Below are 16,595 nucleotides of genomic sequence, written 5' to 3'. Positions count from 1 at the left end.
GAATGAAGTTTTAGTTAGCTTAAGCAAAAATTCAAACAGTTAGTGGGTTAATCAAAAGTTAAAGAAAAATAAAGAAAAAGTGCTTGATCTAGATTACCACCTCACTTAATCATTGTCAATCTAATCAATCCCCGGCAACGGCGCCAAAAACTTGATGAGATATTTTGGTGAGAAACGAATTTCTACCAAAACACCCAAAACTAACCGGCAAGTGTACCGGGTCGAACTCAATAACAATGGTAGAGATGCAAGGAAGATGCTTGGTGACTTTATTGCACCCTCTTCTAACTTCTATGGAAGAAGCATCTCAATTCCTGCCATTGGAGCAAACAACTTTGAGCTTAAGCCTCAATTAGTTTCTCTAATGCAACAGAATTGCAAGTTTCATGGACTTCCATTGGAAGATCCCCATCAGTTCTTAGCTGAATTCTTGCAAGTCTGTGACACTGTCAAGACCAATGGAGTTGCTCCCGAGGTCTACAGGCTTATGCTTTTCCCTTTTGCTGTAAGAGACAGAGCTAGAACATGGTTAGATTCACAACCTAAGGAAAGCCTGAACTCTTGGGAAAAGCTGGTCAGTGCTTTCCTGGCCAAGTTCTTTCCACCTCAAAAGATGAGCAAGCTTATAGTGGAAATCCAAACCTTCAGACAGAAGGAAGGTGAGTTCCTCTATGAAGCTTGGGAAAGATATAAGCAATTGATCAAAAGGTGTCCTTCTAACATGCTTCCAGAATGGAGCATCATATGTATATTCTATGATGGTCTGTCTGAGTTGTCAAAAATGTCGTTGGACCATTCTGCAGGAGGATCTCTTCATCTGAAAACCCCTGCAGAAGCTCAGGAACTCATTGAAATGGTTGCAAATAACCAGTTCATGTACACCTCTGAGAGGAGTCCTGTGAACAATGGGACGCCTCAGAAGAAGGGAGTTCTTGAAATTGATACTTTGAATGCCATATTGGCTCAGAAAAAAATATTGAGTCAGCAAGTCAATATGATTTCTTAGAGTCTGAATGGATTGCAAGCTACATCCAACAGTACTAAAGAAGCATCTTCTGAAGAAGAAGCTTATGATCCTGAGAACCCTGCAATGGCAGAGATGAATTACATGGGAGAACCCTATCGAAACATTGATGAGATATTTTGGTGAGAAACGAATTTCTACCAAAACACCCAAAACTAACCGGCAAGTGTACCGGGTCGTATCAAGTAATAAAAACTCACGGAAGTGAGGTCGATCCCACAGGGATTGAAGGATTGAGCAATTTTAGTTTAGTGGTTGATTTAGTCAAGCGAATCAAGTGTTGGTTGGGTGATTTGTGATTTGCAGAATGTAAATTGCATGAAATTAAAGAGAGCGGGAAAGTAAATTGCTGAAACTTAAAGGACAAGAAATTAAATGACAGAAACTTAAAGTGCAAGAAATGTAAATTGCAGAATCTTAAAGTGCAAGAAATGTAAATTGCTTGAAAAGTAAAGGGGATTGGGATGAGGATTTGCAGAATTTAAACAAGGGAAAACTAAATTGCATCAAACAGAAGAGGAAAAGGGAGTTGGGATTGAACCGGATCTTATAACAGCAAAGTAAATGAACAATGAAAGCATTAAACAGAGAATTGAAATGAGAATTTAGATCTCAGGACCCAGAGACTAGAAAACCAAGTCTAGATCTCAATGCCTTCCTAGATCCCACAAGAACAATAGCAAGGAAATTGTAAATTGCAAAGAAAAGAGATGAAGATCAAGTAACAGAAACAGAAATGCTAATTCAATTAACAGTAAAGGAAACAGAGAGATCCAAGATTGAGATTGAAACAGAATTTCTTCAATTCTCCAATCCAAGATCCAAGACAAAAGTCAAATGAAATTGAAAGCAATTGAAAACAAGAAATTAAAGTTCACTCAGTGACAAAAGCTTCCCAAAAACTCTTATGAAAATTCTAAAAGGAAAGCTCTCAAAGAAAACTCTCCCGAAAAAGCTCTCCAAACAAATTGAATTCTATCCTATTTATACACTTTCCAAAATGATCTTCAAGCCTTGAGTTGGGCCTTTGTTCTTGGTGGAATTGGGTTGAAAGAGGCCTTGGTTGATTGCTCTTGAAGATTGAAGAAGAACCGAAGTGAACCAATTGAACCGGAAATGGAGTTAGCCAACGTTGGTCTTCAACGTTAGGGTCAAAGTTAGGGGTCTAACTTTGACCCTAACTTTTCATATCAGCAAACCACATTCTTCTGGTTTAGACGTTGGCGCCAACGTTAGGGGTCTAACTTTGACCCTAACGTTGGCCTTGCTTGGTGTGATTGGTGCCAACGTTAGCCTCCACGTTAGGGGGCTAACGTTGGCGCAAACGTTGCCTACTCCCCCATTGTGATTTAAGTGCCAACGTTAGCCTCCAAGTTAGGGGGCTAACGTTGGCGCAAACGTTGGTAGCCCAGGGAGAAACTCTCAAGTTCCAACGTTAGCCTCCAAGTTAGGGGGCTAACGTTGGAGCTAACGTTGGCTACTTCCAAAGAGTGATTCATATGCCCAACGTTAGCCTCCAAGTTAGGGGGCTAACGTTGGGGCTAACTTCATGCAACCCGGTTCAATTTTCACTTATTCCATTGTCCTCTCTTCACTCCTAGCCATTCCTCTTTGCTTCAACCTTTCTCCAAGCCTTCTTCACCTATCATTGATCAACCAAACTAATCAAAGTTTTGCTCAAAATCATGAGGTATTCAATCTTCCACAATATGCAACAAATATAGTTCAAAACCTCATGAAATGGCATGAATTCACATATGGTTGGTTCAATCAAGGGAAACATGAAAATCTACTCAATTAGCTTGCTTGTAGCTTAAGAAAGTGCATAATTCTAATGAAAACAAAAGAAAAAGACTAGCTAAAATGGGCTAGGATGACTTGTCATCAAACATCTATAATCCTTCATGGAGAAATCATCCAAATTTCTCATGGAAGGACCAACAGAAGCCTCAATAAGGCTTCAACAATAATAGTGGAAGAAATAGGTTTAGTAATAGCAAGCCTTTTCCATCATCTTCTCAGCAACAGACAGAGAATTCGGAACAGAGCCATTCTAGCCTGGCAACCATAGTCTCTGATCTATCTAAGACCACACTAAGTTTCATGAATGAAACAAGGTCATATATTAGAAATTTAGAGGCACAGGTGGGTCAGCTGAGTAAGAAGATTACTGAAACTCCTCCCAGTACTCTCCCAAGCAATACAGAAGAAAATCCCAAGAGAGAGTGCAAGGCCATAACCATGGCCAACATGGCCGAACTTGGAGAGAGTGAGAAGGACGTGAGTCCCAGTGAGAAAAGCCTCATGGGACATCCTCTGGACAGAAAGGAGTTTCCCTTTGAGGAACCAAAGGAATCTGAGGCTCATACAAAGACCATAGAGATTCCATTGAACTTTCTTCTGTCATTCATGAGCTCTGATGAATATTCTTCCTCTGAAGAGGATGAAGACATCACTGAAGAGCAAGTTGCTAAGTATCTATGAGCAATCATGAAGCTGAATGCCAAGTTATTTGGTAATGAGACTTGGGAGGATGAACTCCCCTTGTTCACCAATGAACTGAATGCATTAATGAGGCAGACATTACCTCAGAAGAAATCGCATCCCGAAAAAATTTTCATACCTTGTACCATAGGCACCATGACCTTTGAGAAGGCTCTGTGTGACCTGGGGTCAGGGATAAACCTCATGCCACTCTTTGTAATGGAGAAACTGGGAATTTTGAGGTAAAAGCTACAAGAATCTCACTAGAGATGGCAGATAAATCAATGAAATAGGCTTATGGACTAGTAGAGGACGTGCTAGTGAAGGTTAAAGGCCTTTACATCCCTGCTGATTTCATAATCATAGACACTGGGAAGGATGATGATGAATCCATCATCCTTGGCAGACCCTTCCTAGCCACAGCAAAAGCTATGATTGATGTTGACAGAGGAGAGTTGGTCCTTCAGTTGAATGAGGACTACCTTGTATTCAAGACTCAAGGTTCTCCTTCTGTAACCATGGAGAGGAAGCATAAAAAGCTTCTCTCAATACGGAGTCAAACAAAACCCCCACATTCAAACTCTAAGTTTGGTGTTGAGAGGCACCAACCCTGCTCTGATTATCTGTGAGGCTCCATGAGAGCTCACTGTCAAGCTATTGACATTAAAGAAGCACTTATTGGGAGGCAACCCAATGTTATTTAATTATATCTATTTATTTTCCATTGTCATTTAATGTTTTCTTTAGGTTGACGATCATGTGAAGTCACAAAAACAACTGCAAAATCAAAAATAGAATGAAAAATAGCATTAAAAAATAGCTCACCCTGGAGGAAGAGCTTACTGGCATTTAAACGCTAGTAAGAGTAGCAGAATGGATGTTAAATGCCCAGTCTGGCACCATTCTGGGCGTTTAACGCCAGAAATAGGCACCAGACTGGCGTTTAACAACAGAACAGGGCACCAAGTTGGCACTAAATGCCAAGAAGGGGAGAAAAGCTAGCGTTAAATGCCAGAAACAAGCAGCAACCTGGCGTTTAACGCCAGAATTGCACTCTAACGGCATTTTGCACGCCTAAATGGAGCAGGGATGCTAAATCCTTGACCCCTCAGGATCTGTGGACCCCACAGGATCCCCACCAACCTCAACTCACTCTCTCTTCTTTACACCGTTTCATAACACTCTTCCCCAAATACCCTTCACCAATCACCTCCATATCTCTTCCCAAATACCCTTTACCAATCACCTCATTCACTTTTCCCCAAAATACCACCTACCTTCAAGTTCAAACCTCTTTTTCTCTCCCAAACCCAACCCCTAATACATGAACCTAACTCTCCCCCCACTTCTATATATACCCCTCATCACTCCTTCAATTTCACACATCACAAACACCTTATACCCCCTTGGCCGAATTCACCCTCTCCTTCCATCTCCTCCATTTTCTTCTTCTTCTCCTTCATTCTTTCTTTTTTGCTCGAGGACGAGCAAACTTTTTAAGTTTGGTGTGGTAAAAGCATTGCTTTTTGTTTTTCCATAACCATTTATGGCACCTAAGGCCAGAGAAACCTCTAGAAAGAAGAAAGCGAAGGCAAAAGCTTCCACCTCCGAGTCATGGGAGATGGAGAGATTCATCTCAAAGGTTCATTAAGACCACTTCTATGAAGTTGTTGCCAAGAAGAAGGTGATCCCTGAGGTCCCTTTCATGCTCAAAAGGAGTGAGTATCCGGAGATCCGACATGAGATTAGAAAAAGAGGATGGAACCATGAGGGAGGAACAACAAAGGCAAGGAAGAGACATAGAGGAGCTCAAGAGCACCATTGGTTCTTCAAGAGGAAGAAGATGCCACCATCACTAAGGTGGACCCGTTCTTTAATTTCCTTGTTCTTTATTTTTCTGTTTTTCGTTCTCTATGCTTTATGTTTGTTTATGTTTTTGTCTTTATTTACATGATCATTCGTGTCTAGTGTTTATGCCTTAAAGCTATGAATGTCCTATGAATCCATCACCTTTCTTAAATGAAAAATGTTCTTAATTGTAAAAGAAAAAGAAGTACATGGATTTTGAATTTTAAAATAGTTTAATTATTTTGATGTGGTGGCAATAATTTTTGTTTTCTGAATGAATGCTTGAACAGTGCATATTTTTGATATTGTTGTTTATGAATGTTAAAATTGTTGGCTCTTGAAAGAATAATGAAAAAGGAGAAATGTTATTGATAATCTAAAAAATCATAAAATTGATTCTTGAAGCAAGAAAAAGTAGTGAAAGACAAAGGCTTGCGAAAAAAAAGGGGGCGAAAAAAATAACAAAGGAAAAATAAAGAAAAAGAAAAAGCAAGCAGAAAAAGCCAAAAGCTCTTTAAACCAAAAGGCAAGAGCAAAAAGCCAATAACCCTTTAAACCAAAAGGAAAGGGTAAAAAGGATCCAAGGTATTGAGCATTAATGGATAGGAGGGCCCAAAGGAATAAAATCCTGGCCTAAGCGGCTAAACCAAGCTGTCCCTAACCATGTGCTTGTGGCATGAAGGTGTCAAGTGAAAAGCTTGAGACTGAGCAGTTAAAGTCGTGGTCCAAAGCAAAAACGAGTGTGCTTAAGAGCTCTGGACACCTCTAATTGGGGACTCTAGCAAAGCTGAGTCACAATCTGAAAAGGTTCACCCAGTTATGTGTCTGTGGCATTTAGGTATCCGGTGGTAATCCTGGAAAACAAAATGCTTAGGGCCACGGCCAAGACTCATAAAGTAGCTGTGTTCAAGAATCAACATACTGAACTAGGAGAATCAATAACACTATCTGAATTCTGAGTTCCTATAGATGCTAATCATTCTGAACTTTAAAGGATAAAGTGAGATGCCAAAACTGTTCAGAAGCAAAAAGCTAAGAGCCCCGCTCATCTAATTAAGACTGATCTTCATAGATGTCTTTGGAATTCATTGTATATTCTCTTCTTTTTATCCTACTTTGTTTTTAGTTTTTTGGGGACAAGCAACAATTTAACTTTGGTGTTGTGATGAGCGGATAATTTGTACGCTTTTTGGCATTGTTTTTAGGTAGTTTTTAGTATGTTTTAGTTACTTTTTAGTATATTTTTATTAGTTTTTAAATACAAATCACATTTCTGGACTTTACTATGAGTTTGTGTATTTTTCTGTGATTTCAGGTATTTTCTAGCTGAAATTGAGTGACCTGAGCAAAAATCTGATTCAGAGGCTGAAAAAGAACTATAGATGCTGTTGGATTCTGACCTCCCTGCACTTGAAATGGATTTTCTGGAGCTACAAAAACCCAATTGGCACGCTCTCAATTGCGTTGGAAAGTAGACATCCTGAGCTTTCCAGCAACATATAATAGTTCATACGCTTATCTGAAATTCTCACCAATGAATTACATAAGTATCTCTATCTTATTTTCTATTTTAATTACATTTTAGTTATCAAAACCTCATAGCCATTTGAATCCGCCTGACTGAGATTTACAAGGATGACCATAGCTTGCTTCAAGCCCACAATCTCCGTGGGATCGACCCTTACTCATGTAAGGTTTATTACTTGGACGACCCGGTGCACTTGCTTGTTAGTTGTGCAGAGTTGTGAAAAGGAGTTGAGATTACAATCGTACGTACCAAGTTTTTGGCGCCATTGAGATCACAATTTCGTACACCAGTCTGTCACTAACTGCTGGTATATCAATCTCACTCTGTCCCCTTTTGAGAATCCTTAAGTTGGTATCTTCTTGTTCTTCCACCCTCTTGGAACCCTTTTCCTACTCTTCTTTCCTTTCTTCATTTGTCCTTCTTTCTTTGCATCATGTTTTATGTCAGGGACCTCCTTCTCAAAAATCAAGTTCTCAACCCCTTCCTGCCTTCTCTTCTTAGCCTTTACCTATTCCTTACCCTCTTTCCCTTCTCCACTGTCCATCTCTTGCTTTACAGGTGAGATGATGAATGTTTTAGTGGGTTTTTCTTTCCATTGCAACTCTTCTTCTTCAACCTTCATGCAGCTCTTCTCTTTAACAGTGTGCTGTACTTCCTAGAAGACATTCAGAGTGATCTTCTCATCATTTACCCTCAAAGTCATTTCTCCTTGTTCTACATCGATGATGGCCTTTGCTGTGGCCAGGAAAGGTCTTTCCAGTATAATAGAATCATTCCCTTCTTCTTCTTCTAAGTCCAGGATTACAAAGTCTGCTGGAAATATGAATTTTCCTGCTCTAACCAAGAGATTTTCAATCACCCTTTTGGGAATTACCAGAGATCTATCCACTAGCTCCAATGACATCTGTGTAGACTTCACTATTTCTATAGATAGCCTTCTCATCATGGACAGAGGCATGAGGTTAATACTAGATCCTAAATCACACGGTGCCTTGTCAATGATTATGTCACCAATGGTACAAGGTAAGAAGAAGCTCCCAGGGTCTTTGAGTTTTGGTGGGATGCTTTCTTGGATCGTTGCACTACATTCCTGGGTTAAGATCACTGTCTCTTTCTCATTCCAGCTCTTTTTCTTGTTGATGAGCTCTTTGAGAAATTTTGCATATAGAGGCATTTGTTCTAGAGCTTCAGGAAGTGGAATATTGATCTCCAACTTCTTAAACAATTCTAAGAACTTAGGGAACTGTTGGTCTTTGATCTCCTTCTGCAATCTCTGAGGGTATGGCAAAGGAGGAGTGTAAGTCTTCACCATTGTCCTCTGTTCTTGTGATTGTTCCTCCATGACTTCCTCTCCTTTCTTTGAAGCTTGAGGTTCGTCTTTCTCCTTAAACTTCTCTTGGTCTTGCTTGTCTTTGAGTGTCACTTCTTCCTTGCTGCTGGCCTTATGATTCTCCATAGGCTTCTTGTTTGTTTCTTTGTCATTTACCAAATTTCTTCCACTCCTTAATTGGATGGCTTTGCATTCTTCCTTGAGGTTAGGAATGGTGTCACTTGGTAGTGTATTAGGTGCTCTTTCAGTCACTGCTTTCTTGGATAATTGACCAATTTGCCTCTCTAGATTCTGCAGTGAAGCTTCATGGTTCTTGTTGGCCAATTCTTGATGTTTCATCATCTTCTCCATCAATATCTCCAAGTTGGAGATCCTTTGAGACTCTTGGGGTGGTTGTGGTTGATTATGGGATTTTGAGGTTGAATAATAAGTGTTTTGGTTAGTGGATGGGTTGTTAGGTGGATAGTAGTTGGATTGGGGTTGATTATTTTGTGGTTTTCTGTATGGATTTTGGTTAGTATTTTGATGGTTTTGATGGTTTGTGTTTCTGAAGTTGTTTTAGTTTGAATTTCTCTACCAAGGTTGCTGGTTTTGGTTCTCTCCCCATTTCAGATTTGGGTGGTTTCTCCAGGATGAGTTGTAAGTATCTCCATGGAAGTCATTTGATCCAGAACTTTGATTATGCATGTACTGTACTTGCTCAGGCTGCTGCTCCTCATAACTTTCCTCCTGCTATCTCTACACCACTGATGGTTGGTTATTTGCGCTCACTGCTGCAAGTTGCAATCCATCCATCCTCTTTGACATTGTTTCAATTTGTTGTTGGAGCTGCTGGTGCATGAGTTTGTCCTGAGCCAATATGGTATCAACTCCTTCAAGCTCAAATACACCCTTCTTTGGAGCTGCTTGCCTTTCAGAGGAGTAGAAATACTCATTGTTGGCCACGATGTCTATGAGATCATGTGCCTCTTGAGCAGTTTTCATCATTTGCAAAGATCCTCCTGATGAATGATCCAAAGCTTTCCTTGAAGGTAAAGACAAGCCTTCATAGAAATTTTGCAACTCCACCCATTCACTGAACATTCCCTCTGGACACCTTCTAATTAGAGCTTTATATCTCTCCCAAGTTTCATACGATGGCTCTCCTTCCTGCTGTCTGAAGGTTTGCACATCAGTTTTTAGCTTGATGACTCTTTGAGGTAGATAGAATTTGGCTAAGAATTTGCTAACCAAATCATCCCAGCTGGTAATGCTCTCCTTAGGGAAGGTTCCTAACTAATGTGTGGCTTTTTCTTTCAGTGAAAATGGGAATAAAAAAAGCTTATAGATGTCAAGATTGACTCCATTGGTTTTGACAGTGTCACAGATTCTCAAAAATACAGAGAGGTGTTGGTTTGGATTTTCAGCAGCACTTCCTCCATATTGACAATTGTTTTGAACCAGGGTAATCAATTGAGGCTTGAGTTCAAAGTTATTGGCATTAACATTGGGGTTAGGATGCTACTCCCACAATTCTTTGGGTTGGGGATAGTGTAGGAGGCTAAGACTCTTCTTTGTGGTTGACCATTGTTGTTGGCCACACCATCAGTATGATCTGGAATGTTATCATCCATTACTTGATCTTCCTCCTCTAATTCCTCTTCACCAATAACTCCTTTTCCTCTTGCTTCTCTTCTCAATCTTCGGAGGGTTCTCTCGTCAAGGTTAAAAGATGTGGATTCACCTCTTCTTCCTCCTGACATAAACACAAAACCAGAAACCAAAATGAAACACTCTACTGCTAGAGTGGGGTGAGTGTTAGCTTAAGCAAAAATTCAAACAGTTAGTGTGCTTAGTAAAAATAAAAAGAAAATGCTTAATCTAGATTATCACCCTACTTAATCATTGTCAATCTAAATCAATCCCCGGCAACGGCGCCAAAAACTTGATGAGGGAAAAATGATTCCACATAAACTCACCGGCAAGTGTACCGGGTTGCATCAAGTAGTAATAACTCTCAAGAGTGAGGTTGATCCCACAGGGATTGATGGATTGAGCAATTTTAGTTAGGTGATGAATTTAGTTAAGCGAATATTTGATGATTTGAGTGATTTTGATTTAACAGAAGCTAAATTGCAGGAAAATAAAGGTGCAGAAGGTAAATTAGGCAGAAAAGTAAAGTGCAGAAGAGATAAATTGCAGAAACTTAAAGTGCAAGAAATTAAAAGAGCTGAAACTTAGATTGCAAGAAAAGTAAATTGCAGAAACTTAAAGTGCAAGAAATGTAAATTGCTGTATCTAAATTGCTGAGAAATATAAATTTGCTTGAAGAATAAAAGGATTTGGGTGTTGGGATTCAGAATTGAACAATAAAATGCAAGCTAAAGTAAATCAAAGAGCTAGGAGATGAAGAGATTCAACTCAGTAGCCAAACAGGAATGGAAAATTGCTTGAAAACACAAACAGCATGAAAACTTAACTCAATTATGAAATTCTCAAAGAGAAATTGAGGATCAAAGTAGAGCAATGAGATTAGAAAGTAGATCTATATCTCAATTACTCCCTTGATCAAGCAGAAAGAAATTGCAGAAGAAAATGAAATTAAAAATAGCAAAAGAAACTTAGATCCAAATTCTCCAAATCCCAAAACTATATGGAAGAAAAGCAAAGATGATTCTCAGATCAGGAATCAATGGAGCTCTTCAATCTCAATTCAAAAACCCAAAACAGAAAAGTAGAAGTTGCAGAAGAAATAAAATGCAGAAAGAAAACTAGATCCAATTCCCAAATCCCAAATTCAAAACAAATGAAAATTAAAAGTGAAAACTAAAAAATGAGCTAAAGGTTTTTTTACAAATCGAACTTGATCCTATTTATACACTGTCTATTTTGGTCTTCAAAGTTTGGAGTGGGCCTTTTGATTTTTGGATTTGATGAAAGATGGGTCCGGTTGGCTTCGGTTCAAGTTGGGTTGGAGGCATGGGTCAGTTCCCAGGGAAGCGCTCAGTTCACTTAAGTGAACTTGGCGTCACTCCTTGTGTGCCTCATCCGTGTCATGGCATGCATCTAGCGCTCACATGTTGAACGCTACGTTGCCTTGTTTGAGCGGTGCTTCCTTAATTGAGAGCTCCCCCTTCGAGCCTTGGTGTGTGCCTCCCGAAAATGTTTACAAAAGCAAACTCTGCATTCTCTTTGCTGAACGTGGCTCCTTCCTTGCCTTGGCCCTTCTCACTAGCGTTAACTTTGTGAACGTTCCGCTCACTCTTTGAGCGCTACATTCCCTTGCTTCCTTAAGCGTGCCTTGCTTCCTTGGTTGAGAGGCACGAAAACGTGCATAATAATGAACGTAGCGTTCACTCCTTAGAACACTACTCCTTCCTTGGTGCATTGGCCTTTGCTCCTTTGGCTTGAAAGGAACGAGAAAGGGAAGGATAGTGAACGTAGCGTTCACTTCTTAGACGCTACTCCCCTAGCCTTTACTTGGTGCGCGAGTTTGGTTCCTCTCTTGGGTGCTCCGTTTGCAAATTCAAACGCTGGCCCTTGCTCTCTTTTTTTATCGCAACGCTTTACTATCATGGGCCACGCTTTTCAAAGCGTGGCCTAAGGTCCAAAGCGTGCTCCAAAACTTTTCTTTCCTTTTTTTCATCATTTCTTCACCTACAAGCAACCAAACAACTAATCAAAGTCCCACCAAAATAACTAGATCTTTGCATCATTTATAAAATCAATTAATTCTAGCTTAAAACCTATGATTTTGTGTATAATAGATAATGTTTGATTGATTCAAGAAAATCATGAATCAACTCTAATTACTTACTTATTGTGTAAGAAAGTGCATAAAACCTAATGAAACTAATGAAAAAGGCTTGTAGAACTAGCATAAGATGACTTGTCATCACTTTGCTCTCGAAATAAAGGTCCAAAATTGGCATTCAATGCCAGTACTCTACCCTCTTCCTGGCGTTGGACGCCCAAAAGGGAGCAGCTGGCGTCCAACGCCCAAACAGGAGTCCAAGGCTGGCGTTCGACGCCCAAGAAGTGTCCTAGGACATGGAGACACCCTTAGCTCAGCCCAACACTCACCAAGTGGGCCCGAAAAGTGGATTTTTACACTACAAGACTAGTCTATCTTTTTTCTGTAATCCTTAGTTATTAGATTAGTATATATAGGAGAAGATCACCCATATTTAGAAGATTCTACCTCATCTTCTTCCTCCATTTTTACATTTGAACACTATTCTATGTACAATATGAGTCACTAACCTCCTAGGTTAACGCTAGGAGCGCTGCTAATTCTTTTGGATTAATAATATCACTATTCTATTTCTATCTATGCTTGATTCCATTCTAAGATGTATCTTTGTTCTTCATCCTAATGAATTGGGAGTGTAACTTGACCGTCATCCCTATTCACATGGGTTCTTGGGAGTCCTTAAAGGGATAGTATTGAACTACAAGCTTGATTATATATCTCTTAGACAGCTAATCCACGACTTCGTTGGGTACTTGGAGACATCAGTGCAGCTGAGGTATGGGGCGATTACGGCCTGTGTAGTATATGCTAGAACCAAGACGCAGTATTCTCTGATCCGAAAGATTCGACCTTGTCTATGGCGCTTTGAGTAGGATCACCAACGGGACTGGAGTGCAGAAGCTTCACCCCCGTTCAGATTGGATGATCGCTGACCCGGCGTTTGATCTGAAGCAGAGGAGATTAATGACCGCTGACCTGGCGTTAATCATTTATAACCTGCCATGGAATGAATCAATTAGAAGTTGGAGTAGATGGTGAGAAAAATTGATCTAGAAGGAAGAAGCATCTCTGAAGCCTCAACCGTTCTCTCATCACTGATCTCACACCTACCTAGTAACATTTTATTTATTTATTTTGTTTTATGTGTTTTTTGTGACAACTATATTTTCTATCCACCTGACTAAGATCTACAAGATAGCCATTGCTTGTTCAAACTAACAATCTCCATGGGATCGACTCTCACTCACCCGAGGTATTACTTGGACAACACAGTGCACTTGTCGGTCTATCTATGCAAATATTGAGGAGTCAGTTTTGTACACCAAGTTTTTGGTGTCGTTGCCGAGGATTGTTTGGATTTGACAAACTATTGGATTATCTTGTTGCTTAGATTAGGTTCTTTTTACTATTTTGTTTCCTGCCTTTTGTTTTCTTTTTCAAAAATCCATCTTTTCTTTGTCTTTTGTTTGAGTCTACTGTTAGTTCTTAAGTGTGGTGTCCCTTGTGTGTTCTTTATTTTCTTTAAATTTTCGAATTTGTCCTTGAGTGTTCTTCTTGGTATTCAAGTTGTTCTTGTTCCTTTTCTTGTTTTGATCTTAAAATTTTTATAGTTTGGTGTTCTTTAGTGTTTTTCTTTTTAATTTTCAATAATTAGTGTCCTTTGATCTAAAAATTTTAAGTTTGATGTCTTTTAGTTGTTTTTCTCTTTCTTCATTAATTCGAAAAAACCAAAAATATTTCTTTTATTTTTATTCAAAATTTTCGAAAATCTTGCTTTCTTTTTCATCTTGATTTAAAAATTTTAAGTTTAGTATTTTCTTGTTAGTAAAGTATGAATTTTAAATTTTGAATTTTATCTTTTCATATCTTCTTTTTCTTTCTTATCTTTCTTTTAAAATTTTAAAATTAAAAACTTTTTCAAACCTTTATCTCATCTTTGGTTTATTTTTCTTTAAGTTTGAAATCATTATCTTATCTTATCTTAATTCTAAATTTCAAATTCAAACCTTTTTAAAATTTTCACCATATCTTATCTTTTTAACTTATTTTCAAAATCTTTATCTTATCTTGCTTCATTTTCAAAATTTAAAATTAAATCTTTTTCAAATCTTTTCAATTCTTATCTTATCTTGTTGACTTTTCCTTTCCAATTTTTAAATTTAAAAAATTTCAAATTCAAATCTTTTTCAAATCTCCTATCTTATCTTATTTTCAAATCTTTCTTAATTAGTTACTTGTTTTCCCTTTCCTTCTTTTTTAAAACTTCCTAACTAATTCCTCTCTCTTTTAATTTCGAAAACTACTTACCTCTTTCTCTCTCTTCTTTTTCGAAAACCACCTTTTAATTTTTAAATCTTTTTGGTTAATTAGCTTTTAATTCCCTTATTGTTTTTTGAATTTAATAAATAAATAAAATAAAAACAAAAATATTTTTCAAATTCCACTTTCTATTCTTAATTTTTGAATTCTTCTACCCTATTTATTCGCATTCTTCTTCTCATTGTTTTACCCTCATTCTTCTTTCTTCTTCATATTTTAGGGAATTCTCCATACTTTGACATAGAGCTCCCATTCTTTTTCTTTCTTGTTTTCTTTTTCTTGTTTATGAGCAAGAATAGAGATAAAGAACCTCTCTTTGATCTTGATCCTGAACTTGAGAGGACCCTAAGGAGGTGTTTACAACAAGTTAAAGCACAACACTCCGGAAGAGACCTCACAGAACTTTTCAAACAAGAAATTGAAAATACAAACATGGCAGCTGGTGCACGAATTGTGAATCACACTTTTCACAACTCGTACCACTAACCAGCAAGTGCACTGGGTCGTCCAAGTAATACCTTACGTGAGTAAGGGTCGAATCCCACGGAGATTGTTGGTTTGAAGCAATCTATGGTTATCTTGTAAATCTTAGTCAGGAAGTCAATTATGTTTATCAATTGAATTGTGAGTAACCAGTAGAGCATAAATTAAAAATTACTTGTTGTGCAGTAATGGAGAATATGTTGGAGTTTTGGAGATGCTTTGTCTTCTAAATCTCTGCTTTCCTCTGTCTTCTTGTTCACGCACGCACGTCCCCCTATGGCAAGCTGTGTGTTGGTGGATCACCGTTGTCAATGGCTACCTTCCGTCCTCCCAGTGAAAACTACACTCACGCGCTCTGTCACAGCACGGCTAATCACCGGTTGGTTCTCGATCCGGTTGGAATAGGATTTACTATCCTTTTGCGTCTGTCGCTAACGCCCAGCCTTCAAGAGTCTGAAGCTCGTCACAGTCATTCAATCCTTGAATCCTACTCGGAATACCACAGACAAGGTTTAGACTTTCCGGATTCTCATGAATGCTGCCATCAGTTCTAGCTTATACCACGGAGATTCTGATTAAGAGATCTCAGAGATACTCATTCAATAGGATATAGAACGGAGGAGGTTGTCAGGCACACGTTCATGGTTGAGGAAGGTGATGAATGTCACTGATCATCACCTTCATCACAGTTAAGCGCGAATGAACATCTTAGATAGGAACAAGCGTGTTTGAATGGAAAACAGAAATACTTGCATTAATTCATCGAGACACAGCAGAGCTCCTCACCCCCAACAATGGGGTTTAGAGACTCATGCCGTCAGAGAATACAAAGTCTAGATCTGAAATGTCATGAGATACAAAATAAGTCTCTAAAAGTTGTTTAAATACTAAACTAGTAGCCTAGGGTTACAAAATATGAGTGGACTATGATGGATGATGCAGAGATCCACTTCTGGGGCCCACTTGGTGTGCTGGGGCCCACTTGGTGTGTGCTGGGGCTGAGACTTTAAGCAATTCACGTGCGGAGGCCATTTGTGGAGTTGAACGCCAGTTTTTATGCCAGTTTGGGCGTTCAACTCCAGTTTTTGATCCTTTTCTGGCGCTGGACGCCAGAATTGGGCAGAGAACTGGCGTTGAACGCCAGTTTACGTCGTCTATCCTTGTGCAAAGTATAGACTATTATATATTGCTGGAAAGATCTGGATGTCTAATTTCCAACGCAATTGGAAGCATGCCATTTCGAGTTCTGTAGCTCCAGAAAATCCAATTTGAGTGCAGGGAGGTCAGAATCCAACAGCATTAGCAGTCCTTTTTCAGCCTGAATCAGATTTTTGCTCAGCTCCTTCAATTTCAGCCAGAAAAATACCTGAAATTACAGAAAAACACACAACTCATAGTAAAGTCCAGAAATATGAATTTTTCCTAAAAACTACTAGAAATAGACTAAAAACTAACTAAAACATACTCTAAACTATATGAAATTATCCCCAAAAAGCGTATAAAATATCCGCTCATCACAACACCAAACATAAACTGTTGCTTGTCCTCAAGCAACTAGACAAATAAAATAGAAGACTAATAGGTTGAGAAGCAATAATATCTCAGAGTTTTTGAATGAAGCTCAGATCCTAATTAGATGAGCGGGACTAGTAGCTTTTTGCTTCTGAACAGTTTTGGCATCTCACTTTATCCATTGAAGCTCAGAGTGATTGGCATCTATAGGAACTCAGAATTCAGATAGTGTTATTGATTCTCTTAGTTCAGTGTGATGATTCTTGAACACAGCTTCTTTACGAGTCTTGGCCGTGGCCCTAAGCACTTTGTTTTCCAGAATTACTACCGGATA

At 38.8% G+C, this 16,595-nt stretch overlaps 1 protein-coding gene, 1 non-coding gene and 1 pseudogene across 2 annotated transcripts; all 3 read right to left on the bottom strand.

Annotated features, from left to right (window-relative positions):
* Positions 1-619: 619 nt before the first annotated feature.
* Positions 620-727, bottom strand: LOC148564486 (small nucleolar RNA R71). Its single transcript, XR_015884722.1, has one exon. It is a non-coding gene; the product is annotated as a small nucleolar RNA R71 (small nucleolar RNA).
* A 6,812-nt stretch (positions 728-7,539) lies between these two features.
* LOC107640610 (uncharacterized) lies at positions 7,540-8,340 on the bottom strand. The gene has a single exon (XM_016344119.1). It carries the CDS (start codon positions 8,338-8,340, stop codon positions 7,540-7,542), a length of 801 nt encoding a protein of 266 aa, XP_016199605.1.
* Positions 8,341-9,889: 1,549 nt separating this feature from the next.
* The window catches only part of LOC148564483 (uncharacterized), a 110,074-nt pseudogene continuing 103,368 nt past the window's right edge, over positions 9,890-16,595 (bottom strand).

Source organism: Arachis ipaensis, chromosome B5, assembly GCF_059453495.1.
Source record: "Arachis ipaensis isolate K30076 ecotype BB chromosome B5, ASM5945349v1, whole genome shotgun sequence".
Classification (NCBI taxonomy): domain Eukaryota; kingdom Viridiplantae; phylum Streptophyta; class Magnoliopsida; order Fabales; family Fabaceae; genus Arachis; species Arachis ipaensis.
Note: the sequence above shows the minus strand (reverse complement) of the source record. Positions and strands in the feature narration are given on the sequence as shown.

Coding starts and splice junctions, on each gene's coding strand:
- LOC107640610 (XM_016344119.1), bottom strand. CDS start 8,340: ATGGAGAATCATAAGGCCAGCAGCAAGGAAGAAGTGACACTCAAAGAC.